We start from the raw sequence: 27,925 nt of genomic DNA on the forward strand, positions 1-27,925 counted from the left end.
GGTGCTGAGGGTGCTGAGGAAGAGGGTGGGGGTGAGGACGAGGAGGACGATGAAGGAGAGGGGGTGGAGGACGAGGACGATGACGAGGACGAAGAGGGCGGCGAGGAAGAAGAGGAGGAGGGTGCCGGTGACGATGATCTCGTGGAGGTCGACGCGGACGGCGTGAAGAAGAAAAAGAAGAAGAAGAAGGCGTCGGGTACACGAGGCCCCAAGTGGACGGCTTTGGAGGATCTTTGTCTGTGCGAGTCGTGGGCGACGGTGAGCCATGACTCCATCATCGGCGCCAACCAAAAACACGGGAAGTATTGGGCGAGAATCAAGGCCGAGTTCGATGAGCGCAAGCTCATGAAGAGCGACTACAACAAAGTGACAATGAAGAGGAGCCAAAAGGCAATTTCGACGCGATGGGCCATCATCCAGGCGTCGGTGAACTCCTTCCATGGATACCATCAGGAATTACTGACCAGAGCCGAGAGCGGCGCCGACCTCTCCCAAATGGTACGACTCTTTCTTCCATAATCTGTAGCGCCTACATTGTGTTCGATGAAATGATTCCGCTTCCTTTGGCTAGTTTGATAGGGCCATGGAGGTTTACGCGAGGAACTCCGATGGGTATAAGTCGTTCGCGCTGATGCATTGCTATACCAAGCTCAAAGGGAATGAGAAATGGCGGTTGACGCGCCTGTCGCTGTCCAAGGGGAAGGACACCATTGATCTGGACGAGGCGTCAGCAATGTCGGCAGGGCGTCCTACTGGCAACAAGGCTGCCAAGGCCGCCTTGGCCGACGCCGCGTCGTGTGAGAAGACGCAGGCGTCGATCTCGCGGACGTCTCCTCGACCTTTCTCTCCCGCGCCAAAAAGAACGACGAAAGGTGGGCGGAGCTGCTCAAGAGGCAAGAGGAGAAGTTGGAGCTCAAGAAACGCAGGGACGACATGTCCCTGCTGAGAGCGTCGATAGAGGGAATGTCTCCCCGGACGCGGGCGACGCACAACTTCTTCAAAGGCCAGATCCTCGACGACATCGAAGCCAAAATGGCGGCGGCCGATGCTGCGGCCGACGCGGCGGCCCAGGAAGCGGCAGCGGCAGCAACTGCGGCGCAAGAGCCGGCTGCCGCGTCTTCGACTGCTACACCATCGTCGGCCTACGCGACGGCGGCGGAGGAGACGGAGCATGCACAACACCAGGCAGATCACGACGAGGTCATCGTGATCGACGGGCCTGCGTCGACTCAGGATACATCGCCATCGACCAACCCCTTCTTCTAATTTAGCATGCACTATATGGTCTGTAATATGATCGCGCGCCTAGTACTTTGATCGCCGCTGCTCTGATCGCGACGATTCGGCGGGAACGATCTCTTTTGAATGCAAAATTTGAATTCTTGATTGGGGGCGGTGTTTGGGGGACGCGACTGGGGAGCGACGTCCCCCAAAGGCGGCACGAACAAAACACGTCCCCCAAACGCTCAATCCGGCGCGGTTTGGGGGACGCTTTGGGGGACGCGGCTGGAGATGCTCTTAGAGCCGCTGATCGCCAGCCTCCACTGTTCTACCATTCCTGTGCCTAGTCATGTCAGACTTGCAAAGATCCACCGCGATGTCCATGGCAGCCCTGCCTGCTTGTTAGACTGTATTATACATAGCTTTTGTATATGTTGTGTATTGTATTGTACACCTTTGTGTACCCCATATATATATGAGATAGTCACACCCTATTGGGTGTTGAGCAGTTCCCAAATTACGTCTTACATGGTATCAATCTAGGTTACGATGTCGTCTTCTGCTGCCCTAGCCGCCGCCGGCTCCTGTCTTGCCTGCCGCCGCCGCCCCTGTGCTGCTGCCCATGCAGGTCCCTGCTCTCCCGCCAGTGCTCGCCCGTCTCCTGAACGGCGGCACCGCCCCCGATGTTGCGATGTCTCCGTTCGCCCTGCTATCCACTCTCACCGCGGGCGCGATGTTCTCGGGACAGATCGCTCCTGTGTCGGGCTTCACCTCGCCGCCGCTCGTCTCCACGGTGCCGGCGCCCACGTCGCTCGCTCCCCCGACCATGGCAGCTCCTTCGCCGTCTACGGCTCCACTGCCCACACCGAACGCGCCTCCACCGTCGAAGATCGCGGCTGCGGCTCCGCCCGGATTCTACTTCAACCCTACCCCGGAGCACTTCAATGCCCTGGCCCTCTATCAAGGACTCCTGCATGCCGGCTCCTCGTCGACGCTGTCACCCTCGTTCGAGAAATCGACCTCACACGGTGGGTTCGGACCTGATCCCTATGTGTATGGTGGTGCGCCGTTTCTAGGGCTTACCCCGGCTCCCGCCGCTGCTACTGGTGCTGTTCCGCCTGGTCCACCCTATGCCATTGCCGGCGCACCTGCGGGCGGTGTGGCGCCGTTCTACATTGCTCACCCGATCCCGGTAAAGCTGTCACCGGACAATTACCTGGCATGGCGCGCCCAGGTGCTTCCTCTGCTTCAGAGTCGTCATCTCGAGGGCTTCATCGATGGCTCTCTACCATGCCCTCCGTCGTATCACCCGGCCTATCATCAGTGGGTGGCGCAGGATCGAGCCATTCTCTCTGGGATTCAGTCTTCCTTGACCGAGAGTGTCTCTGGGCTGGTGCTCTTTGCCACTACATCGCGTGAGGCTTGGGCTGCGCTTGACACTAGCTACTCTACGCAGTCTATTGCTCGTTCCATGGCCATCCGTACTCAGCTCGGTGAATTGAAGAAGAATGACCTCACAGTTACTCTCTACTTCAACAAGATCTCCGTGTTGGCTGACACTCTGGCATCTATTGGACAACCCTTGTGTCCCGAGGAATTCATATCCTATGTGTTCAATGGCCTTGATGATGATTATGATTCTCTTGTTGAAAATATTACAGGTCGCACCATCCCTATTCAGCCACGGGAGCTCTATGCTCGTATGCTGGCCACGGAGCAGCGCATAGTGAGCCGCCGCTCGAGTCCCTCTTATGCCGCTGCCAACGCGGCGACTCGTGGGGGAAAGCCCTCCAAGCCGTACCTGCCCAAGTCGGCGCCCGCGCCTGGGGACGCTGCCGCGCCTCCACCAGGCTCCCGCCCTGTCATCACCAGCCTGAACGGCCGGCCCCGTGCCTGCTGTGCCACATGTGGTGCGTTCACCGCCTGTCAGCTATGTGGCATTGATGGCCACGTCGCCTCTAAGTGTCATCGACGGTTCAAGGCGGAATTTCTTGGTCTTGGCAACAATGGCAAAGGGAATGATAAGCAGGCTGCTCTTGCTACTCACGGACATACTCAGTCCTACTCGGTTGATGCTCCATGGTACATGGATACTGGGGCTACTAACCATCTGACGAGCGAGATGGCGAAGCTCAATGCCCATGAGCCCTACCAGGGGCACGATCATGTCCGCACCGCCAACGGTGCAGGTATGCACATACCACATGTTGGTCAGGCATCTCTTCTTACTTCCAACTCCAAACACTTGTGTCTTCTCAACGTTCTTCGTGTACCTTCTGTCACTCGTAGCTTGTTGTCTGTTCCACAACTTACTCGTGATAATGATGTTTTTGTTGAGTTTCACCGGCTTTATTTTTTTATTAAGGACCGGGCCACGAGGGATGTTCTTCTTAGAGGTTGATGCTGCCATGATATCTATGAGCTTGCTCCGCCTGTCTCCCAGGTGTTCAGCGGTGTTCGTGTCTCTCCATCACATTGGCACGCTCGTCTGGGTCACCCTGCCACTCTTGTCGTTCGCCATGTTCTCCATCGCCATGAGCTTCCCGTTGGGTCTAGTAATAAAGTAGAAACAGTGTGTGATGCCTGTCAGCAGGGCAAGAGTCATCAACTTCCGTTTTCTGAGTCCACTCGTGTAGTCAAAACTCCACTTGAGCTTATTTTTTCAGATGTATGGGGCCCTGCCCAAACCTCTGTTAGTGGTCATTTATACTATGTCAGTTTTATTGATGCTTATAGTCGCTTTACCTGGCTTTATCTTATTAAGCGCAAGTCTGATGTGTTTGATGTGTTTATTCGCTTTTAAGCTCATGTCGAACGTCTTCTCAAGCATAAAATTATACATGTGCAATCCGATTGGGGTGGTGAGTATCATCACCTTAATGAGTTCTTTCAGAAGCTTGGGATCACTCACCGTGTCTCCTTTCCTCATACACATCAGCAGAATGGTACCGCTGAACGTAAACATCGCCATCTAGTTGAGACTGGCCTCACACTTTTAGCCCATGCATCTTTACCGTTTCAGTTTTGGAGTGATGCTTTTTTCCACAACCTGTTTTCTCATAAACCGGCTTCCTACACGACTCCTTCACATGAAATCCCCTCTTGAACTCCTGCTGAATGAGATTCCGGACTACACCTTGTTCAAGGTGTTTGGTTGTGCTTGTTGGCCTCACTTGCATCCGTATAATAGTCGTAAGCTGGAGTTTCGGTCTAAGAAGTGCGTCTTTCTTGGGTATAGTTCCCTTCACAAAGGGTACAAATGCATTCATGTTCCATCTAACCGTGTCTACTTTTCTAGGGATGTCGTGTTCGATGAGAATGTGTTTCCGTTTTCTGCACTTCCCACCACTGATACTTCCTCCCCACCACTGTCACAGTCCTCTCCGCCTTTCCTGACCAATTTGTTGATATTGCATATACTCTGAGCTTGTTGTCTAACCATGGTGCAGGTACTGGTCGAGGCGCACGTGTGCAACTGCTGGATGTCCCTGTTTCCCCGCATGCCGATTTCTCGTCGCCGGACGTCGATCACGGCTCCTGCATGAGCCATGCAGCTCCGACTGCTTCTCCGCCCCGTGCGTCGCCTTCCTCGCCTCCGTCCGCCTCGTCATCGCCTGGGCTGGTGTCGTCTGGGCCGGCGTCCTCTGCTATGATGCCCTGTGCGTCACCTGCCTCGTCATCGCCGTGTGCGTCCCCCGCCTCGTCATTGCCGGTTTCCCCTGGGTCCTTTGCTTCCTCTCCACTGCCTGGTGCTTCCACCATCACGTCGACTGCCCCTGTGGTGTCTACCTCACCACCTGCTGCTCCGCCATTGTCGCGTCCTCACACGCGAAGCAAAATTGGCATTGTCCGGCCTCGTCAGCGCACTGATGGAACTGTGGCATGGATAGCTGCATGTGTGGCTCAGTCTACTCTTGACCCTACCGCTGAACCTCGCCATTTTCAGGCTGCTCTGGGTATTCCACACTGGCGTGCTGCTATGGAGTTGGAGATTCAGGCACTGCATAAAAATGACACTTGGCAGCTGGTTCCGTCTCATTCTGGTGTTAATGTTATTGACTCGAAGTGGGTGTTTAAAGTCAAGAAGCATGCTGATGGCACTATTGAGTGATACAAGGCGCGTCTTGTTGCCAAGGGGTTTAAGCAACGGTATGGTCTGGATTATGAGGATACATTCAGTTCGGTGGTCAAACCAGCGACTATTCGCATTCTGCTCTCTCTTGCTGTCACTTGTGGCTAGTCCTTGCTTCAGCTTGATGTTCAGAATGCCTTTCTCCATGGTGTTCTTGAGGAAGAGGTATACATGAGGCAACCTCCAGGTTTTGTTGATCCCGCTCTCCCTCATCATTTATGTCGACTTGTCAAGGCTATATATGGGTTGAAGCAGGCTCCTCGTGCTTGGCATGCACGCCTTGCAGCTGTTCTTCGGGCTCTTGGTTTTGTTCCCTCTACTGCTGATACGTCACTCTTCTTGTAAACCTAGAGGGGGGGGTGAATAGGTTTCTACAAATTTTAATTCTTTCTTTGCAATATTAGGCTTTGCGGAATATAAAGATGAGCCTAATGCAAACTAGGTGAAGCAACCTATATGAGGATACAACTAACTCGAGCACGAAGGCTCTCACAGGCAGTTAAATCACAAGTAAGGAGTTCGGTTAGAGATAACCGATAGCACGCGGAGACGAGGATGTATTCCCGTGTTCCCTTGCTTTGCAACAAGGTACGTCACGTTTGGAGGAGTGGAGGTCCCACGAAGGATTCCCCGCGCCACGAAGGCTCACCCTATTCTCCGGAGCCTATCCCACGAAGGAATAGCTCACTCACTTGTGGTAGACTTTGAGGTAGCCTCCAAACCTTCACAATCTTGCCCGGAGCAAATCCACAGCCCGGATGCTTCCGGACTCCTCTTGCCTACCTAGGGTTTCCAAGGAACCCTAGGAAGCAAGCTTCTCAATGAATACAAGGGGGAATGAGATTTGGCTTGGTAGAACGGTAGATCGGGTCCTCCTCTAATGATTCCCCGGAGGGATTTGAGTTTGGGTGGAGGAGGAGGGAGATCTGAGGCTTTTGGTGTTTCTAGCAATGGAGTAAGAGAGAGAGAGCTCAAGAACAGCTTGTAGTGTAGTGCCTGACTGTTCAGAGGTAGGAGAAGACCTATTTATAGTGTTCTTCGAAATACGGCCGTTGGTCACTTGCCACATCAGCAGATTCTTCGAGAAACCCGGTCGACCGGATTTGGCGCCGGACAGGCCGGTCCACAGCCCGGTCAGACCGGGCCTCAGACCGGACCGGCCGGTTTCCAACCGGAGCTGGGACCGGGTCTTGACCGGGCAGGCTTCTGAGCTTACTGGATGGCGTCCGGATGTCACAGGCACAGAGTCCGGTTGCTGACCGGGCCGCTCGGTCTGGTGCCCGGTCAGACCGGGCCGTGGACCGGAGCAGCCGGTTCGAAACCGGGCTGGTGACCGGACGCAGACCGGAGGGCTTGCCTTCTTTACTGGAACTTGCCCGGATGGCACCGGTTCTGGGTCCGGTTGGTGACCGGGCTGTCCGGTGCCAGGGCCGGTCCGACCGGATCTGTGACCGGCCGGGCACTGAAAAGCTTGCTGATTTTTCGTCGAATTGGGGGGGTCTCCCGTTGCCTTTTGTTCCATTGCTACACCATCATACCTCTTTGGCTAATACCTGAAAGTCATCTTGTAGACATGTATTAGTCCAAATACTCTAGCACGGTGTCATAGATACCAAAATAATGGATAAGGGTAAAATACCCTTACAATCTCCCCCTTTTTGGTATACGATGACAAACCGAGCTAGAGTTACATATAGATATTATGATAAGCTCTAAACCTTGATTCCATATAAGATATTACGACAGCTCCCCCATAATGTGTGCACTTGGAGAATTTGCGTTTGAATGCAAAGTGCACCATTTGTGGAATATGAGAAGCTCCCCCAATATCTTTAGGAAACAAGCATGGTATGGACAAGTATATCAACATATATAAGCATAAAGCATGATTATCCTAACATAGAGTAGCACACATAATAGTCGTCCATACATATCCATACATGAATTATTCAAAGTAGCAAATGGTTCTTGAGAAATCAAAGCAAATACGCACAAGCCATATAAAATCCAAATAAAGCAACTCCCATGGCTTGTGACAAGCAAAGAACCCCGTGATTCTAGACTCTACTCTCTTCTCCCCCTTTGGCATCGGAACACCAAAAAGGCGAAGAAAAGAGGAGAGATGCTAGCGTCCCATCAATAGAACTGGTGCCCCGCGGATGGAGAGTCGCCATCACCATCCCCATCGTCATCCTCTTCATCGTCATCCTCTTCATCATCATCCTTATCACCTTCATCCTCTTCATCATCAGCATCAGCAGGAGGTGCACGAGCAGATCCAGGAGGAGGACCACCAAAGTACAGGGAAGGATCAAAGTTCTGGAACATCTCATCAGAAAGAAGAGGCATCTCCCAGTTTGGTGCGTGGACAGGCTCCAACTCAGGGCCAGGAGGAGGGATAGGTGCATTCCTAGCAGCCATGAACTCATTTTGGCGCCTCCTGGTCTCTTGGTTCAAAGAAATACTTTGATGTGCAACATCATTTGTATTTTTGCACATCTGCCATAAGCTAGAGAAGAACCGTGAGACACCATGCTGTGGGCGACTAGAGGAGCTGGAGCTAGCATGGTCATGGCGTGCCTTGGACCGGCGCTCAGAAGGCATCATTTCAGGAACATCCGGGCTATCACCTTGGGCAGGTACCTTGAAAGCTTCCATCCTGACCCGCTCACCTTGAGTATTGAAAGGTGCGGGCACAACCTTGTTGATGAGCAGCTGAACGTACTGGGCAAGATTAGGAGTCAACCTCTCGTGAACACAGCGCCGTAACTCACAGTAGATGAGATCACAGCCATCAATAAGTTGCCGGTGCTCAGGGTGACAGTAGTACATCAAGTTCAGATGATATGCACGGCATTCACTTGTATCGCCGGACTTGCTGATGAGAGTCTCACGGAATAGCTTGGCAAGTAAGAGGTAGGAGTAGTACATCCCAGAGATGGTGGGAGGTCCAGGTGTGGGTTCCGGCGGATAGCAAACGGCAATGTCCCCACGGTTGAACTTCTGCTGAGAATATATCTTGAAACCAGAAGCACGTCCTCCACCAAACCCCAAAGCTTCACAGAAATCAAGATAGTTGCAAGTGTATTTCTGTTTGCCAGTCATCCAAGTCATAGTCCGAGCTGCATCATCATGGAAAAAGGCATGCGGTGAAACTGTCTCACCAAGGTTGGACAATAGCACCCATCAGTAGGTGTCAAGCACATAAGATCATACAACCCCATCCGCCTCAAGGTCGCAACCACAAAGCGAAACTTGGTGGCTTCATACATTCCAATGACATCCTTGATGGCCTTGGGCATAACAATGGTGCCTTTCTTCATGTGCTCGCGGGAGTTATAGAAGTCATCCCACATGACTTGCTGTGTGTTGGTCCAGAAAAATTGATCTCCCCCTGTGTAAGTGGGTTCCTCAAAGCGATAGGGGTTGGACTCTCTGAGTCTTCTCCATGCCCCAATATGTACATCACCAACATGGAACTACGCGGTACCTCATCACCATCTGTGCTTTGCATGTTTATCTTTCCTCTTATTGGCAGATGTCTTGGTTCGGCCTCCAGTTGAGCTGCCACCCGTAGTCTGAGGAGCACGACCAGTAGAGCGCCGTGGTGGAACCCCTGAGCGCCTCCCTCGCTTGGCAACAGTGCCATGGTCCGCATCAGTCCATTCATCACCTGTGAATCAGCAAAATAGGGCGAGGATAGCAAAGAGGTAAGTGTACATGTCATCAGCATATGTGTGGAAGCCAAAAGCATAGCCTATATTCAAGTGTTTCGACGAGATCATGCGAAAAAGCTGGGCGAGCCGGCGCAGGGGCCGGTCCGACCGGACGACAGACCGGACGAGCCGGTTGGCCATCCGGTTGACCGGGCGCTGCGCCGGACCAGCCGGTCGAGAGGCCGGTTGACCGGGCTGTAGACCGGGTCATGCTGAGTTGTGATGTTTGCCCAGAAATTCGACACAAAATCATGCAAAAACTCACAAACTTGAACATAGATTATACCAGGAGAGTGAACAATGTGCATAGGAGGGGTGTGACACTCTAGGTGGCATGAGGACTTACTAACCCTAACCCTAACCCTAACTTTTCTCAACTTTCCTCAAAAATTGACAATGTGAGGGGAAAGCAAGAGGGAGAGGGATAGGGAGAAAGATTTACCCGAAGACATCGTCCTCTTTGCCCAAGTGAGCAAGAAGAACTCGTGAAGAAGGCTTAAGGACCAAATCCCCAAGATCTCCCAAAATAGCTTGAGGGAGACCAAATCCTTTGGTGAAGATGCTTGAGAGATCCCGATCTATGGTTGTGTGAAGTTTGGGGAGAATCTAGTGGTGGGAAGTGCCTAGGACGTGGTGGAGATGGTGGAGGCGGCGGCCATGGAGGTTTGAGAGGTGGGGGATAATGAGGAAGAAGATCCCCAAGGGGTATCCTCTCCAAAACATAACAGCCCGCACGGCCGGTCGGGTGCCCGGTCGGCAAGACGATGATCGGACGATCCGGCGCACAGGCCGGTCCGACCGGGCCAGTGACCGGCCAGAGTCAATTTTCCCAAAAATGTGTCATTTTGCCTCGTTTTGCCCCTATTCTTTGTGTAAATGTGTGTGAGTGCTCAAATGATGACATGTACATATAGATAGATAGATGATGATGATGAGATGAGCATAGACATGGGGTTGGAAAACACAAAGTTCTCTAGGCATACCCATTGGAGTGAAAATGCAAACAAGATACAAATAGCTACAATGGGCATGATTCAAAGTATATCAAGAATCATAAGAGCATTTTGAAATAGTTTTTGCAATAAGATCATTTGGCCTTATATAGTCAAATCAAGTTGTAATGAAGGCTCAATGAGGGGCGGGGGATTACTCCCCCTATGTGAAAGCGCAAATGTCATGAGACCTCGAAGAGACATGCTTGGGTCCATATAATGACATTGGGTCTATTTATGTTGCACACATAGGTATGCATCATACCAAGATATGGTAGAATGACTATCCCCATATGTGCTATGCCTCTAAGCTAGATAGCAAGATAAATGCAAGAATATAGTGCAAGAAGTTAATCAATCCAAGTTTTTAGGATCAAGAATACCAAGTTCTCCTCTCAAGTTAACAAAGCGGGCTTCATCCAAAGGCTTAGTGAAAATATCCGCCAATTGGTAGGTTGTTCCCACATGAGTGAGATCAATATCCTTATTGGCAACATGATCACGTAGGAAGTGATGGCGAATGTCAATATGTTTGGTGCGACAATGTTGAACCGGGTTGTTGGCGATCTTTATTGCACTTTCATTGTCACAAAGAAGAGGCACCGTACCAAGAGACACACCATAGTCTTTCAAGGTTTGCTTCATCCATAACAATTGAGTGCAACAAGATGCCGCGGATATGTATTCGGCTTCGGCGGTGGATAGGGCGGTGGAGTTTTGTTTCTTGGATGACCAACTCACCAATGACCGGCCAATAAATTGGCAAGCCCCGGAGGTAGACTTCCGATCAACCTTATCACCGGCCCAATCGGAATCCGAATAGCCAATGAGTTCAAAGGTTGACCCCTTTGGATACCATAGCCCGAGAGTAGGAGTGAGAACAAGGTATCTTAGTATCCGTTTGACCGCCACTAAATGGCTCTCCTTGGGAGCGGATTGAAAACGAGCACACATCCCTACACTTAGCATGATATCCGGCCTAGAGGCACAAAGGTAGAGCAAGGATCCTATCATGGAGCGGTATACCTTTATGTCCACATCCTTCTCACCGTCACATGAACCAAGTTGCCCCTTTACGGGCATGGGTGTCTTCATTGGACTTGCATTGGTCATGTTGAATTTCTTGAGCATGTCCTTCACATACTTTTCTTGAGAGATGAAGGTGCCTTTTGCAAGTTGCCTCACTTGGAAGCCTAGAAAGAACTTCAACTCTCCCATCATGGACATCTCAAATTTCCTAGTCATCAATAGCTCAAAAGCTTTGTTATGATTGGGGTTAGTTCCACCAAAAATAATATCATCAACATATATTTGACATATAAAGAGGCCACCCCCTTTAACCCGCTTGGTGAAAAGGGTGGAATCGACCGTACCCATGCAAAACCCATCATGTAGTAAGAAATCCCTAAGGAACTCATACCAAGCACGTGGAGCTTGCTTGAGACCGTAGAGTGCCTTATGGAGTAAATACACGTGGTTGGGTCGGCATGGGTCTTCGAAACCCGGGGGTTGAGCCACATATGCGGTTTCTTTTAGGGGACCATTCAAAAATGCACTTTTCACATCCATTTGATATGAAGGAGATATGCCCTAGAGGCAATAATAAAGTGGTTATTATTTATATCTTTATGTTTATGATAAATGTTTATATATCATGCTAGAATTGTATTAACCGAAACATTAGTACATGTGTGATATGTAGACAAACAAGAAGTCCCTAGTATGCCTCTTAAACTAGCTTGTTGATTAATGGATGATTAGTTTCATAATCATGAACATTGGATGTTATTAATAACAAGGTTATGTCATTGTGTGAATGATGTAATGGACACACCCAATTAAGCGTAGCATAAGATCTCGTCATTAAGTTATTTGCTATAAGCTTTCGATACATAGTTACCTAGTCCTTATGACCATGAGATCATGTAAATCACTTATACCGGAAAGGTACTTTGATTACACCAAACACCACTGCGTAAATGGGTGGCTATAAAGGTGGGATTAAGTATCCGGAAAGTATGAGTTGAGGCATATGGATCAACAGTGGGATTTGTCCATCCCGATGACGGATAGATATACTCTGGGCCCTCTCGGTGGAATGTCGTCTAATGTCTTGCAAGCATATGAATGAGTTCATAAGAGACCACATACCACGGTACGAGTAAAGAGTACTTGTCAGGAGACGAGGTTGAACAAGGTATAGAGTGATACCGAAGATCAAACCTCGGACAAGTAAAATATCGCGAGACAAAGGGAATTGGTAATATATGTGAATGGTTCATTCGATCACTAAAGTCATCGTTGAATATGTGGGAGCCATTATGGATCTCCAGATCCCGCTATTGGTTATTGGTCGGAGTGAGTACTCAACCATGTCCGCATAGTTCTCGAACCGTAGGGTGACACACTTAAAGTTGGATGTTGAAATGGTAGTACTTGAATATGGAATGGAGTTTGAATATTTGTTCGGAGTCCCGGATGAAATCCCGGACATCACGAGGAGTTCCGGAATGGTCCGGAGAATAAGATTCATATATAGGATGTCATTTTATGTGAAATAAAATGTCGCGGAAGGTTCTATGGAAGGTTCTAGAAGGTTCTAGAAAAGTCCGGAAGAAACCACCAAGGAAGGTGGAGTCCACATGGGACTCCACCTCCATGGCCGGCCAGCCCTAGATGGGGAGGAGTCCCAAGTGGACTTCTCCATAGGGGGCCGGCCACCCCCCACATGGGAGGTGGAAATCCCACCTTTTGGTGGGAGTCCTAGTTGGGCTAGGTTTCCCCTCTTATGGAAGGTTTTTGGTTCGGGTCTTATTCGAAGACTTGGACACCAACACTTGGGGATCCACCTATATAATGAGGGGCCAAGGGAGGGGGCCGGCCACCCCAAGATCACAAGCTGGCCGCCCCCCTTGAGTGGCCGGCCACTCCCTCCCAAACCCTAGCCGCCCCCTTCTCCTCCATATCTCCCGCGTAGCTTAGCGAAGCTCCGCCGGACTTCTTCACCGCCACCGACACCACGCCGTCGTGCTGTCGGATTCAAGAGGAGCTACTACTTCCGCTGCCCGCTGGAACGGGGAGGTGGACGTCGTCTTCATCAACAACCGAACGTGTGACCGAGTACGGAGGTGCTGCCCGTTCGTGGCGCCGGAACCGATCGTGATCAAGATCTTCTACGCGCTTTTGCAAGCGGCAAGTGATCGTCTACCGCAGCAACAAGAGCCTCATCTTGTAGGCTTTGGAATCTCTTCAAGGGTGAGACTCGATACCCCCTCGTTGCTACCGTCTTCTAGATTGCATCTTGGCTTGGATTGCGTGTTCGCCGTAGGAAAATTTTTGTTTTCTGTGCAACGTTATCCTACAGTGGTATCAGAGCCGTGTCTATGCATAGATGGTTGCACGAGTAGAACACAATGGTTTGTGGGCGTTGATGCTCTTGTTATCTTTAGTTTGAGTACTTTGCATCTTTGTGGCATAGTGGGATGAAGCGGCTCGGACTAACTTTACATGACCGCGTTCATGAGACTTGTTCCTCGTTCGACATGCAACTTGTATTGCATAAGAGGCTTTGCGGGTGTCTGTCTCTCCTACTATAGTGAAGATTCAATTTACTCTTCTATTGAAAACATTAGTATCAACGTTGTGGTTCATGTTCGTAGGTAGATTAGATCTCTCTCGAAAACCCTAAACCACGTAAAATATGCAAACCAAATTAGAGACGTCTAACTTGTTTTTGCAGGGTTTGGTGATGTGATATGGCCATAATATGATGATGAATATGTATGAGATGATCATTATTGTATTGTGGCAACCGGCAGAGCCTTATGGTTGTCTTTAAATTTCATGTTGAGTAGTATTTCAAAGTAGTTGTAATAGTTGCTACATGGAGAACAATCATGAAGACGGCGCCATTGACCTTGACGCTACGCCGACGATGATGGAGATCATGCCCGAAGATGATGGAGATCATGTCCGTGCTTTGGAGATGAAGATCAAAGGCGCAAAGACAAAAGGGCCATATCATATCACATATGAGCGCATGTGATGTTAATCCTTTTATGCATCTTATTTTGCTTAGATCGCGACGGTAGCATTATAAGATGATCCCTCACTAAAATCTCAAGATAATAAAGTGTTCATCCTTAGTAGCACCGTTACCAAGTCTTGTCGTTTCGAAGCATCTCGTGATGATCGGGTGTGATAGATTCAATAAGTACATACAACGGGTGCAAGACAGTTTTGCACATGCGGATACTAAGGTGGCCTTGACGAGCCTAGCATGTACAGACATGGTCTCGGAACACGTGATACCGAAAGGTAGAGCATGAATCATATGGTTGATATGATGAACACTTTGAGTGTTCGCCATTGAAATCACACCTTTTCTCGTGATGATCGGGTTTAGGTGCGGTGGATTTGGTTCGTGTGATCACTAAGACAATGCGAGGGATATTGTTTTTGAGTGGGAGTTCACTTAGGTTTTTAATTATGTTGAATTAAAATTTGAACTCAATTTGTCATAAACTTAGTCTAAACTATTGCAAATATATGTTGTAGAGATGGCGTCCCCAATCAATTTTAATCCGTTCCTAGAGAAAGAGAAACTTAAGAGCAACGGTAGCAACTTCACCGACTGGTTCCGTCATGTGAGGATCTTCCTCTCTGGCGGAAATCTGCAATTTGTGCTTGATGCACCGCTAGGTGACCCTCCTGCAGAAGATGAAACCGATGAAGTAAAAGCTGTTTACGCAACTCGGAAAACTCGGTACTCTCAAGTTCAGTGTGCCATCTGTGCGATGCGGAATCCGATCTTCAAAAACGTTTTGAGCACCATGATCCTCATGAGTTGATGAATGAGCTGAAAGCTATATTCGAGACTCATGCGGCCGTGGAATGCTATGAAGCATCGAAACATTTCTTCACTGTATGATGGAAGAAGGCAGCTCCGTTAGTGAGCACATGCTCGCCATGACCGGGCATGCGAAGAAACTCGATGACTTGGGAATAGTGATTCCTAACAGATCGGGGATTAATCGTGTCCTTCAATCACTGCCACCAAGTTACAAGAACTTTGTGATGAACTACAATATGCAGAACATGAACAAGGAGTTACCTGAACTCTTTGGCATGCTAAAAGCTGCTGAGATTGAGATCAAGAAAGAGCACCAAGTGTTGATGGTCAACAAGACCACCGAGTTTCAAGAAACAGGGCAAGTCTAAGGGAAAATTCAAGAAGGGTGGCAAGAAAGCTGCCACGCCTCCTATGAAACCTAAGAACGGCCCTAAGCCCGATCTTGAGTGCTATTACTGCAAGGAGAAGGGACACCTGAAGCGTAATTGCTCCAAGTATCCGGCTGATCCGAAGAGCGGCCTTGTCAAGAAGAAGAAAGAAGGTATATCTGATATACATGTTATAGATGTTCATTTCAACGGTTCTCGTTCTAGTACCTGGGTATTTGATACTGGTTCGGTTGCTCATATTTGTAACTCGAAACAGGAACTAAAGAATAAACGACAACTGCTGAAAGATGAAGTGACGATGCGCGTTGGAAACGGATCCAAGGTCAATGTGATCGCAGTCGGCACACTTCCTCTACATCTACCTTCGGGATTAGTTTTAAGCCTAAATAATTGCTATTATGTACCTGCGTTGAGCATGAACATTATATCTGGATCTTGTTTAATGCAAGACGGTTATTCATTCAAGTCTGAGAATAATGGTTGTTCTATTTTTATGAATAATATCTTTTATGGTCGAGCACCACAAAAGAATGGCTTATTTCTGTTAGATCTCGATAGTAGTGATACGCATATACATAACATTGATGCTAAACGAATTAAACTTAATGATAATTCTACTTATATGTGGCACTGTCGTCTTGGTCATATTGGAGTGAAACGCATGAAGAAACTCCATACTGATGGATTACTTGAATCACTTGACTTTGAGTCACTTGATAGATGCGAAGCATGTCTAATGGGAAAAATGACAAAGACTCCATTTTCTGGTATGATGGAGCGAGCTACTGACTTATTGGAAATCATACATACCAATGTGTGTGGACCGATGAGCGTAGCATCGCGCGGTGGTTATCGTTATGTTCTAACCTTCACAGATGATCTGAGTAGATATGGGTATATCTATTTCATGAAACATAAATCCGAAACTTTCGAGAAGTTTAAGGAATTTCAAAGTGAAGTAGAAAATCAACGTAACAAGAAGATTAAATTTCTACGATCTGATCGTGGAGGTGAATATCTGAGTTATGAGTTTGGCATGCATTTAAAGAAATGCGGAATACTTTCACAATTGACACCGCCGGGAACACCTCAACGAAACGGTGTGTCCGAACGTCGTAATCGAACTCTCTTAGATATGGTTCGTAGTATGATGTCTCTTACTGATTTGCCGTTATCATTTTGGAGTTATGCATTAGAGACAGCCGCATTCACTTTAAATAGAGCACCATCAAAATCCGTAGAAACGACACCGTATGAATTATGGTTTAACAAGAAACCGAAGTCATCGTTCTGAAAGTTTGGGGTTGCGAAGCCTATGTAAAGAAGTTACAACCGGACAAGCTAGAACCCAAAGCGGAGAAATGCGTCTTCATAGGATACCCTAAGGAAACTATAGGGTACACTTTCTATCACAGATCCGAAGGCAAAATCTTTGTTGCTAAGAACGGAACCTTTCTTGAGAAAGAATTTCTCACTAAAGAAGTGACTGGAAGAAAAGTAGAACTCGATGAGATTGATGAATCTATACTCGTTGATCAGAGTAGCGCGATGCGGAAGTTATACACTGTACCGCCTACACCGGCAACAGAGGAAGCTAATGATAATGATCATGAAACTTCGAACGAGGAAACTACTGAACCTCGCAGATCGACAAGGGAACGTGCCACTCCTGATTGGTATGATCCTTGTCTAAATGTCATGATTGTGGATAACAATGATGAGGACCCTGCGATGTATGAAGAAGCGATGATGAGCCCAGATTCCAACAAATGGCAAGAAGCCATGAAATCCGAAATGGGATCCATGTATGATAACAAAGTATGGACTTTGGTAGACTTACCTGATAGCCGAAAGGCTGTCGAGAATAAATGGATCTTCAAGAGAAAAACAGATGTTGATGGTAATATTACTGTCTATAAATCTCGACTTGTCGCAAAGGGTTTTCGACAAATTCAAGGAGTTGACTACGATGAGACTTTCTCACCTGTAGCGAAGCTAAAATCTGTGAGGATTTTGTTAGCAATAGCTGCATTTTTCGATTATGAGATTTGGTAGATGGATGTCAAAACGGCGTTCCTTAATGGAGACATTGAGGAAGAGTTGTATATGGTACAACCCAAAGGTTTTGTCGATCCTAAAAATGCTAACAAAGTATGCAAACTTCAGCGTTCAATCTATGGACTGAAGCAAGCATCAAGAAGTTGGAACCGACGTTTTGATAAGGTGATCAAAGACTTCGGGTTTATACAGTGTCATGGAGAGGCCTGTATTTACAAGAAAGTGAGTGGGAGCTCTGTAGCATTCCTGATATTATATGTAGATGACATATTATTGATCGGGAATGATATAGAACTATTAAGCAGTATTAAAGGTTATTTGAATAATAGTTTTTCAATGAAAGACCTTGGTGAAGCATCATATATATTAGGCATCAAGATTTATAGAGATAGATCAAGACGCCTAATAGGGCTATCACAGAGTACATATCTAGACAAGATTCTAAAGAAGTTTAGAATGGACAAAAGTAAGAAAGGGTTCTTACCTATGTTACCAGGCAAGGTATTGAGTAAGACTCAAGGACCGGCTACGGCAGAAGAAAGAGAAAGGATGAGTAATATCCCCTATGCCTCGGCAGTAGGATCTATCATGTATGCCATGCTATGTACTAGACCGGATATAGCACATGCTGTTAGTTTGACTAGCAGATATCAAAGTGATCCAGGAATGGAACACTGGACAGCGGTCAAGAATATCCTGAAGTACTTGAAAAGAACTAAGGATATGTTTCTTTGTTATGGAGGTGACCAAGAGCTCGTTGTAAACGGTTACACCGATGCAAGTTGGAACACCGATCCCGATGACTCTAAGTCACAATGCAGGGTACGTGTTTATATTGAATGGTCTTGCGATAAGCTGGGCAAGCTCGAAGCAGTGCACGGTGGCAAAGTCTTCAACAGAATCAGAGTACATAGCAGCTTCAGAGGCTTCATCAGAAGCGGTATGGATGAAGAGGTTCATTGTAGAGCTCGGTGTGGTTCCTAGTGCATTGGACCCATTAATCATTTACTGTGATAACATGGGTGCCATCGCCAATGCACAAGAGCCAAGGTCACACAAGAGGCTGAAGCATATCAAGCTGCGTTACCACTCGATTCGCGAGTACATCGAAGATGGAGAAGTAAAGATTTGCAAAGTACACACTGATCTGAATGTAGCAGATCCGTTGACTAAAGCTCTCCCTAGGGCAAAGCATGACCAACAAGAATGCCATGGGTGTTAGGTATATTACAATGTAATCTAGATTATTGACTCTAGTGCAAGTGGGAGATGAAGGAGATATGCCCTAGAGGCAATAATAAAGTGGTTATTATTTATATCTTTATGTTTATGATAAATGTTTATATATCATGCTAGAATTGTATTAACCGAAACATTAGTACATGTGTGATATGTAGACAAACAAGAAGTCCCTAGTATGCCTCTTAAACTAGCTTGTTGATTAATGGATGATTAGTTTCATAATCATGAACATTGGATGTTATTAATAACAAGGTTATGTCATTGTGTGAATGATGTAATGGACACACCCAATTAAGCGTAGCATAAGATCTCGTCATTAAGTTATTTGCTATAAGCTTTCGATACATAGTTACCTAGTCCTTATGACCATGAGATCATGTAAATCACTTATACCGGAAAGGTACTTTGATTACACCAAACACCACTGCGTAAATGGGTGGCTATAAAGGTGGGATTAAGTATCCGGAAAGTATGAGTTGAGGCATATGGATCAACAGTGGGATTTGTCCATCCCGATGACGGATAGATATACTCTGGGCCCTCTCGGTGGAATGTCGTCTAATGTCTTGCAAGCATATGAATGAGTTCATAAGAGACCACATACCACGGTACGAGTAAAGAGTACTTGTCGAGACGAGGTTGAACAAGGTATAGAGTGATACCGAAGATCAAACCTCGGACAAGTAAAATATCGCGAGACAAAGGGAATTGGTAATATATGTGAATGGTTCATTCGATCACTAAAGTCATCGTTGAATATGTGGGAGCCATTATGGATCTCCAGATCCCGCTATTGGTTATTGGTCGGAGTGAGTACTCAACCATGTCCGCATAGTTCTCGAACCGTAGGGTGACACACTTAAAGTTGGATGTTGAAATGGTAGTACTTGAATATGGAATGGAGTTCGAATATTTGTTCGGAGTCCCGGATGAAATCCCGGACATCACGAGGAGTTCCGGAATGGTCCGGAGAATAAGATTCATATATAGGATGTCATTTTATGTGAAATAAAATGTCGCGGAAGGTTCTATGGAAGGTTCTAGAAGGTTCTAGAAAAGTCCGGAAGAAACCACCAAGGAAGGTGGAGTCCACATGGGACTCCACCTCCATGGCCGGCCAGCCCTAGATGGGGAGGAGTCCCAAGTGGACTCCTCCATAGGGGGCCGGCCACCCCCCACATGGGAGGTGGAAATCCCACCTTTTGGTGGGAGTCCTAGTTGGGCTAGGTTTCCCCTCTTATGGAAGGTTTTTGGTTCGGGTCTTATTCGAAGACTTGGACACCAACACTTGGGGATCCACCTATATAATGAGGGGCCAAGGGAGGGGGCCGGCCACCCCAAGATCACAAGCTGGCCGCCCCCCTTGAGTGGCCGGCCACCCCCTCCCAAACCCTAGCCGCCCCCTTCTCCTCCATATCTCCCGCGTAGCTTAGCGAAGCTCCGCCGGACTTCTTCACCGCCACCGACACCACGCCGTCGTGCTGTCGGATTCAAGAGGAGCTACTACTTCCGCTGCCCGCTGGAACGGGGAGGTGGACGTCGTCTTCATCAACAACCGAACGTGTGACCGAGTACGGAGGTGCTGCCCGTTCGTGGCACCGGAACCGATCGTGATCAAGATCTTCTACGCGCTTTTGCAAGCGGCAAGTGATCGTCTACCGCAGCAACAAGAGCCTCATCTTGTAGGCTTTGGAATCTCTTCAAGGGTGAGACTCGATACCCCCTCGTTGCTACCGTCTTCTAGATTGCATCTTGGCTTGGATTGCGTGTTCGCCGTAGGAAAATTTTTGTTTTCTGTGCAACGTTATCCTACATGATATAATTTGAAATTGTGGAAAGATGCAAATGCAAGCAAAAGACGAATAGCTTCAAGACGGGCTACCGGCGCAAAGGTATCCTCAAAATCCATACCTTCTATTTGGGCAAACCCTTGCGCCACTAACCTTGCTTTGTTTCGTATAACAATGCCATTCTCATCTTGCTTGTTCTTGAATACCCATTTGGTCCCAATGACATTGATGCGATGATCCTTGGGTCTCTCAACTAGAGACCATACTTCATTACGAGTGAAACACTCCAATTCTTCTTGCATGGCAATTACCCAATCCGGATCGACCAAGGCTTCATGTACCTTAAGTGGTTCAAAACTAGACACAAAAGCATGATGTTGACAATAAGTGATAAGTAATGCATGGTGTCTACGAGTTACCACTCCTCTTGAGATGCTACCAAGGACTTGATCCACTTTCATGTCACTTGCCCTTGTAGCGGCCTTGATCTTCCGAACGGTTCCTTCATGATCAATGAATTCATCTCTTGCTAGTACTTGATCATGAGGGACCACTTGAGCTTGATCATGAGTTGAGGATGTTTCTTGATCGTCATCATGATCTTGCTCCATGGAATGAGGATCTTCTTCTTGTTCTTCGGATTGAGACTCATCTTGAGTAGAGGATGGTTCTTGAGTTGCACTTGATGGTTCGGCTTGAGTTGAGCTAGGCTCCACTTGTGGCGTGCTTGAGACATCTACTCCATCATCTTGATCATCATTATGAACCTCCATGGGCCGGATGTGTCCAATGCCCATATGCTTGATGGCACTAGATGGATCATCATCATTACCTGCAACACATGGAACAACTTGCTCCACTTGGGAGCCATTATCCTCCAAGAACACCACGTCACAAGATACTTCAATAGTCCCGGAGGACCGGTTGTAGTATCTATAGGCATGAGAGTTCTCCGCATATCCAACAAATATACCCTCTATGGTTCTAGTTTCAAATTTACCGAGCTTTCCTTTGTTGTTCTTAACAAGGCATTTGCATCCAAAGACACGAATATACATGACATTAGGCTTGTTACCGGTAAGGAGCTCGTATGGAGTTTTGTTGTGGAGGGGACGGAGGAAGAGCCGGTTGGAGTAGTGGACGGCCGTAGAGATGGCTTCTCCCCAAAAGTTGTGGGGTGAGTTGAATTCACTCAACATGGTTCTTGCCATCTCAATGATAGTCCGATTCTTCCTTTCAACAACACCGTTTTGTTGAGGGGTGTATGGCGCCGAAAACTCATGCTTGATGCCCTCATCATCCACAAACTCTTGCATAGTGTAGTTCTTGAACTCGGTGCCATTGTCGGTCCTAATCGCCTTGATCTCGGATTCATACATACGTTGAGCTTTCTTGGCGAAGGTGATGAACTCTCTATGGGTCTCGTCCTTAGACTTAAGGAGAAAGACCCAAGAGTATCTTGAGTAATCATCAACAATGACAAGTCCATACTTGCTCCCACCAAGAGTATCATAATGTGATGGCCCAAAGAGGTCCAAATGAAGGAGCTCCAAAGGCCTAGATGTGGTAACAATACTCTTGATGGGATGCTTCTTCTTGAGTTGCTTTCCGGCTACACATGCACTACAAACACGATCTTTCTCAAAAGAAACGCCGGTTAGTCCCACAATATGCTCACCCTTTAGGAGTTGTTTAAGATTCCTCATGTTAACATGACCAAGGCGGCGATGCCACAACCATCCTTCGTCATGCTTGGCCGCCATTAGACATGTGGAGAAGGAGGGGCTCTCTTTCGAGAGGTCAACCACGTAAAGGTTGTTCTCCACATATCCAACAAGGACCAATTTGAGATTGTCACTCCTAAAGACTTGCACATAATATTTAGTGAAATATGAATTGTAACCGGCATCGGCAAGATGATATATAGAAAGTAAGTTATAGCCAAGGTGTTCAACAAGCATAACCATCTCAAGGCACAAGTCCTTAGAGATTGCTACCTTGCCATACCCAAGTACCTTTCCCTTTGAGTTGTCACCAAAGGTAATGCTTGACTTCTTGTTGATATCTTCAATGAATTGATCAAGCACACCTTTTCCTCCGGTCATATGATTGGTGCATCCACTATCAAACACCCATTTTGGACCACCGGAGGAATACCCCTACAAAATCAAGTAGAGGATTTAGGAACCCATCGATTAATGGGTTCCTTTGCAATGGCAACAATATCTTTTGGTACCCAAATTGAGTACTCTCTATAAGCATAGCCATTAGGAGGGCCAACATAGTTAGCATAGACATCACCATAATAATCAACAAATAATGCATAGTGATCGTTTGGCCCCGTGCGGTCACCACTAGTGGCTTTGCCCTTTGAGGCTTTGCCATTGTTAGTGACCTTCTTGTTCTTATCTTGAGCGGGTTTCTCCTTCTTGTAGTTGTTCTTCTTGTGGGACTTGGGGACATATCCAAGTCCATACTTTTGATTGTTTGACCTTTGCTTACTCAAGAGGTCATCCAATCCCATCTTGTTCTTGGCGGTGGTGAACTTTGCAAGTTCCTTTGTTAGCCTAACATTTTCCTCAAGAATAGATGCTTGCTCACAAGAAGATTCATTAGGATGATAGTCAAGACCATATTTGGTCACCAAGGACTCAAGATATGCATTGGTCTCAACATGCAAAGAAAGTTCCTCTTGTAAACGAATATGTTCCTCAACAAGTTTAGCATGCTCACTAGTAAAGGAAATGGAGGAACAAGCAAGCTTTTCAACATCAATGGGATCCTTCATTGATCCAAGAGCCCTTTTGTAGGATTCTTGAAGTAGATCATGATTCTCTCCAAGTTTCTTGAGCTCATCCTTGACAAGCTTGTTAGCTCTTTCAAGGTGGTCAAGATCCCTAGTGAGAGAAGCATGAGCAACTTCAAGTTCCTCCTTTGAGGCATTGAGCTCTTGGGTCAATAATTGAGCCCTATCAATAGTTTCTAGGTCCTTAACTTTATCAAGTTCATAAGTTTCAATTTGTTGCTTAAGGCCTTGAGATATGCACCTTTCGGTGTTTAGCTCTTGTCTTAGGAGATTGAATCTCCGTTCCTTCTCATTCAATTGATATTCTAATTCCTCAATGGACTCATCCTTTTCTTTGAGTGAGTCCATCAAGAAATCAAACTTGACAAGAGCTTCACCACGAAGGGTGCATCTAACATCATAGAGTTCCTTAAGCATAATTAATTCTTCTTGATCTTCGTTTTCATCATCAAGAACACTAGATAGGGAAGGTGGAGGTTCCATTACCTTGGTTTCCCTTGCCATAAGACAAGAGCCAATGATTGGAGAGGAGGGAGAGTCATCGGAGTCATCATCTTGATTTGTCCTTGCCATGAAGGAAGAGCCAACATCATTCTCCGTGGAGTAATCTTTGGAGTAGTCATATGTGAAGAGTGACCCGGGCTTAGAGTAAGCCAAACCGGCCACTCCGGCCTCCTTCTCCTCATCTTCCTCTTCTTCATCGGACAAGTACTCGGCCCCAACAAAAGCTCTTCCCTTGTTCTTCTTGTACCGATCGTTGATTGGGTTCGGCTTCAATCTTGGCTTGACCCCTTTGATGAACTTTGGCTTGTCTACCCTTTTCTCATAAGGGCACTCATTTGCAAAGTGGTTATCTTCATCACAATTGTAGCAAGTTCTCTTCTTCTTCTTGTCATTGAGGAGCATTGGGAACTTGACCTTGTACTTCTTGGCAAAGAAAGCAAAGTCGGTAGCAATGTCACTAGTTGAAGTCATCTCTTCATCTTCTTCAATTTCATAGTCTTCGTTGCTTTCATGGTCGGCTCTAGCTTTGAGAGCAAGGTTGTGTGACGCTTCATGGTTGTGTGAGGCTTCATCAACACGGTTCATTGCCTTGAGCCTCTTTCCGGCTTTGGCCATGCTTTCATTGGCGGCCACATAGGAGACTAGATCATCGGAGTTGAGATCGGCACTCTTGGTCATGATTTGCAAGTTGAGTCCAAGGTTGGTGTCTTCTTGTTTGACGGCAATCATAGCAATGACCTTGGATTTTATGAAGGCTTCGTTCATCTCGAATCCGTCATTGTACTTCTCAGCACCAAGTCCCTTGACCCTTACTTTCAGAGCACCAAGCCTAGCATAGGCATCGAATACGGATTCTCCATCTCGAATCATGAACTGGTAGGCCTCTTGCTTTGCGGTCTCATAGAGAGCTGATTGGATCAAATCGGTTCCCTCTTGGAGTACTACGATCCGATCCCACAACTCTTTAGCGGAGACAATGTCATCGACTTGATCAAGAAGCTTGCGGTTGATGCCACTTCTAATCTTGTCACGTGCGGATGCATTGAGTTGACGGTTGTAGAACTCGGTGGAGGTCAACCGAGTAGGATCTTGTGGCTCCCGATGTCCATGAACAATGAGCTCCCATAGCTCCACACCTGCCATTGCGAATATGAGATTCCATAGCAGATTTCCAATGTGGAAAGTGAGTTCCATCGTAATGGGGAACGGTCCCACTATGGTTTATATGAGGCATGGGTGAAGTGTTTCTGGGATAGTCATGGTTAACATCATGGTAGGTTTCCTTAGAGGCCGAAGCCCCACTAGAAGTTCCACCCGCAGCTAGGTTCTTAAGCATGGCAGTCATTTCTGTCATTTGGTTTTGTAGCTCATCCTCCCTTTTCTTCTTCTCGGCATCATATGCCAAGAATCTAGATTTCATCTCTTTAACCGAAAGGTTAGAGTCGTCATCTAGACCCTCGAAGAGTTTATCCATCTCACTCTTAAGGCGGTGAAGCCCTTAATAAGAGTCCTGGCTCTGATACCAATTGAAAGTATAGAGATGGTAAACCTAGAGGGGGGGTGAATAGGTTTCTACAAATTTTAATTCTTTCTTTGCAATATTAGGCTTTGCGGAATATAAAGATGAGCCTAATGCAAACTAGGTGAAGCAACCTATATGAGGATACAACTAACTCGACCACGAAGGCTCTCACGAGCGATTAAATCACAAGTAAGGAGTTCGGTTAGAGATAACCGATAGCACGCGGAGACGAGGATGTATTCCCGTGTTCCCTTGCTTTGCAACAAGGTACGTCACGTTTGGAGGAGTGGAGGTCCCACGAAGGATTCCCCACGCCACGAAGGCTCACCCTATTCTCCGGAGCCTATCCCACGAAGGAATAGCTCACTCACTTGTGGTAGACTTTGAGGTAGCCTCCAAACCTTCACAATCTTGCCCGGAGCAAATCCACAGCCCGGATGCTTCCGGACTCCTCTTGCCTACCTAGGGTTTCCAAGGAACCCTAGGAAGCAAGCTTCTCAATGAATACAAGGGGGAATGAGATTTGGCTTGGTAGAACGGTAGATCGGGTCCTCCTCTAATGATTCCCCGGAGGGATTTGAGTTTGGGTGGAGGAGGAGGGAGATATGAGGCTTTTGGTGTTTCTAGCAATGGAGTAAGAGAGAGAGAGCTCAAGAACAGCTTGTAGTGTAGTGCCTGACTGTTCAGAGGTAGGAGAAGACCTATTTATAGTGTTCTTCGAAATACGGCCGTTGGTCACTTGCCACATCAGCAGATTCTTCGAGAAACCCGGTTGACCGGATTTGGCGCCGGACAGGCCGGTCCACAGCCCGGTCAGACCGGGCCTCAGACCGGACCGGCCGGTTTCCAACCGGAGCTGGGACCGGGTCTTGACCGGGCAGGCTTCTGAGCTTACTGGATGGCGTCCGGATGTCACAGGCACAGAGTCCGGTTGCTGACCGGGCCGCTCGGTCTGGTGCCCGGTCAGACCGGGCCATGGACCGGAGCAGCCGGTTCGAAACCGGGCTGGTGACCGGGCTGTCCGGTGCCAGGGCCGGTCCGACCGGATCTGTGACCGGCCGGGCACTGAAAAGCTTGCTGATTTTTCGTCGAATTGGGGGGGTCTCCCGTTGCCTTTTGTTCCATTGCTACACCATCATACCTCTTTGGCTAATACCTGAAAGTCATCTTGTAGACATGTATTAGTCCAAATACTCTAGCACGGTGTCATAGATACCAAAATAATGGATAAGGGTAAAATACCCTTACACATGCTGATGGCACTATTGAGTGATACAAGGCGCGTCTTGTTGCCAAGGGGTTTAAGCAACGGTATGGTCTGGATTATGAGGATACATTCAGTTCGGTGGTCAAACCAGCGACTATTCGCATTCTGCTCTCTCTTGCTGTCACTTGTGGCTAGTCCTTGCTTCAGCTTGATGTTCAGAATGCCTTTCTCCATGGTGTTCTTGAGGAAGAGGTATACATGAGGCAACCTCCAGGTTTTGTTGATCCCGCTCTCCCTCATCATTTATGTCGACTTGTCAAGGCTATATATGGGTTGAAGCAGGCTCCTCGTGCTTGGCATGCACGCCTTGCAGCTGTTCTTCGGGCTCTTGGTTTTGTTCCCTCTACTGCTGATACGTCACTCTTCTTGCTTCAGCGGCCTGAAGTGACTACGTATCTCTTGGTATATGTCGATGACATTATTCTTGTCAGTTCTTCAGTTACTGCTGCTATGTCTGCCTCTGATCACCTGTCTGCCTTTGATGGTGATCCTCTATCTACTGAGGATGCTACTGAATATCGGAGTCTGGTTGGTGGTCTTTAGTACTTGACTATCACTCGCCCTGATATCTCCTATGCCGTTAATCAGGTGTGCCAGTTCCTCCATGCTCCAACTGATTCCCATTGGTCTGCTGTGAAACACATTCTTCGGTACGTGCGTCACACTTCCGTTTATGGCATGGCTGTGCGTCCTACTGCATCCTGTGTCCTCTCCGCGTTCTCTGATGCTGATTGGGCTGGTAGTCCTGATGATAGGCGATCCACGGAGGGATATGCAGTGTTTCTTGGTTCTAACCTGATCGCCTGGCGTGCTCGTAAACAAGCTACAGTGTCTCGCAGTAGTACTGAAGCTGAGTATAAGGCGGTTGCAGATGCCACAACAGAGCTTATATGGGTTCAGTCATTGTTGAGAGAGTTGCGGATTTCTCAGTGCACATCTCCTATTCTTTGGTGTGATAATATCGGTGCTACATATTTGCCATCTAATCCAGTCTTTCATGCCCGAACAAAACACATCGAAATTGACTACCATTTTGTGAGGGAACGTGTTGCTCAGAAGCTACTTTGTATCAAGTTCATCTCCTCGAAGGATCAACTTGCTGACATCTTCACAAAGCCGCTACCTCAGCCCTTGTTTGACGGTTGCCGGCGCAATCTTAACTTGCTTAGTTCTTCTAGCCACAATTAAGATTGAGGGAGGGTGTTAGACTGTATTATACGTAGCTTCTGTATATGTTGTGTATTGTATTGTACACCTTTGTGTACCCCATATATATATGAGATAGCCACACCCTATTGGGTGTTGAGCAGTTCCCAAATTACGTCTTACACTGCTATCCATCGATCCCTCCAAAACTAGAATCGTCAACCCTTTCCCAACCCTGATGCTGACGAAGCTGTTGAACACACTTTGTGGCCTCTGGAAGAATCGCCT

At 47.5% G+C, this 27,925-nt stretch overlaps 1 protein-coding gene across 1 annotated transcript; it reads left to right on the top strand.

Annotated features, from left to right (window-relative positions):
• The first annotated feature begins 583 nt into the window (after window positions 1–583).
• LOC139833667 (uncharacterized) lies at window positions 584–27,679 on the top strand. The gene is made up of 9 exons (XM_071824004.1): window positions 584–763; window positions 1,793–3,410; window positions 3,673–3,766; window positions 4,671–5,034; window positions 5,129–5,218; window positions 5,462–5,518; window positions 26,627–26,683; window positions 26,774–27,019; window positions 27,080–27,679. Exons 1-9 carry the CDS (start codon window positions 584–586, stop codon window positions 27,677–27,679), a joined length of 3,306 nt encoding a protein of 1,101 aa, XP_071680105.1.
• Window positions 27,680–27,925: the final 246 nt, after the last annotated feature.

Source organism: Lolium perenne, chromosome 7 (genome assembly GCF_019359855.2).
Source record: "Lolium perenne isolate Kyuss_39 chromosome 7, Kyuss_2.0, whole genome shotgun sequence".
NCBI lineage: Eukaryota > Viridiplantae > Streptophyta > Magnoliopsida > Poales > Poaceae > Lolium > Lolium perenne.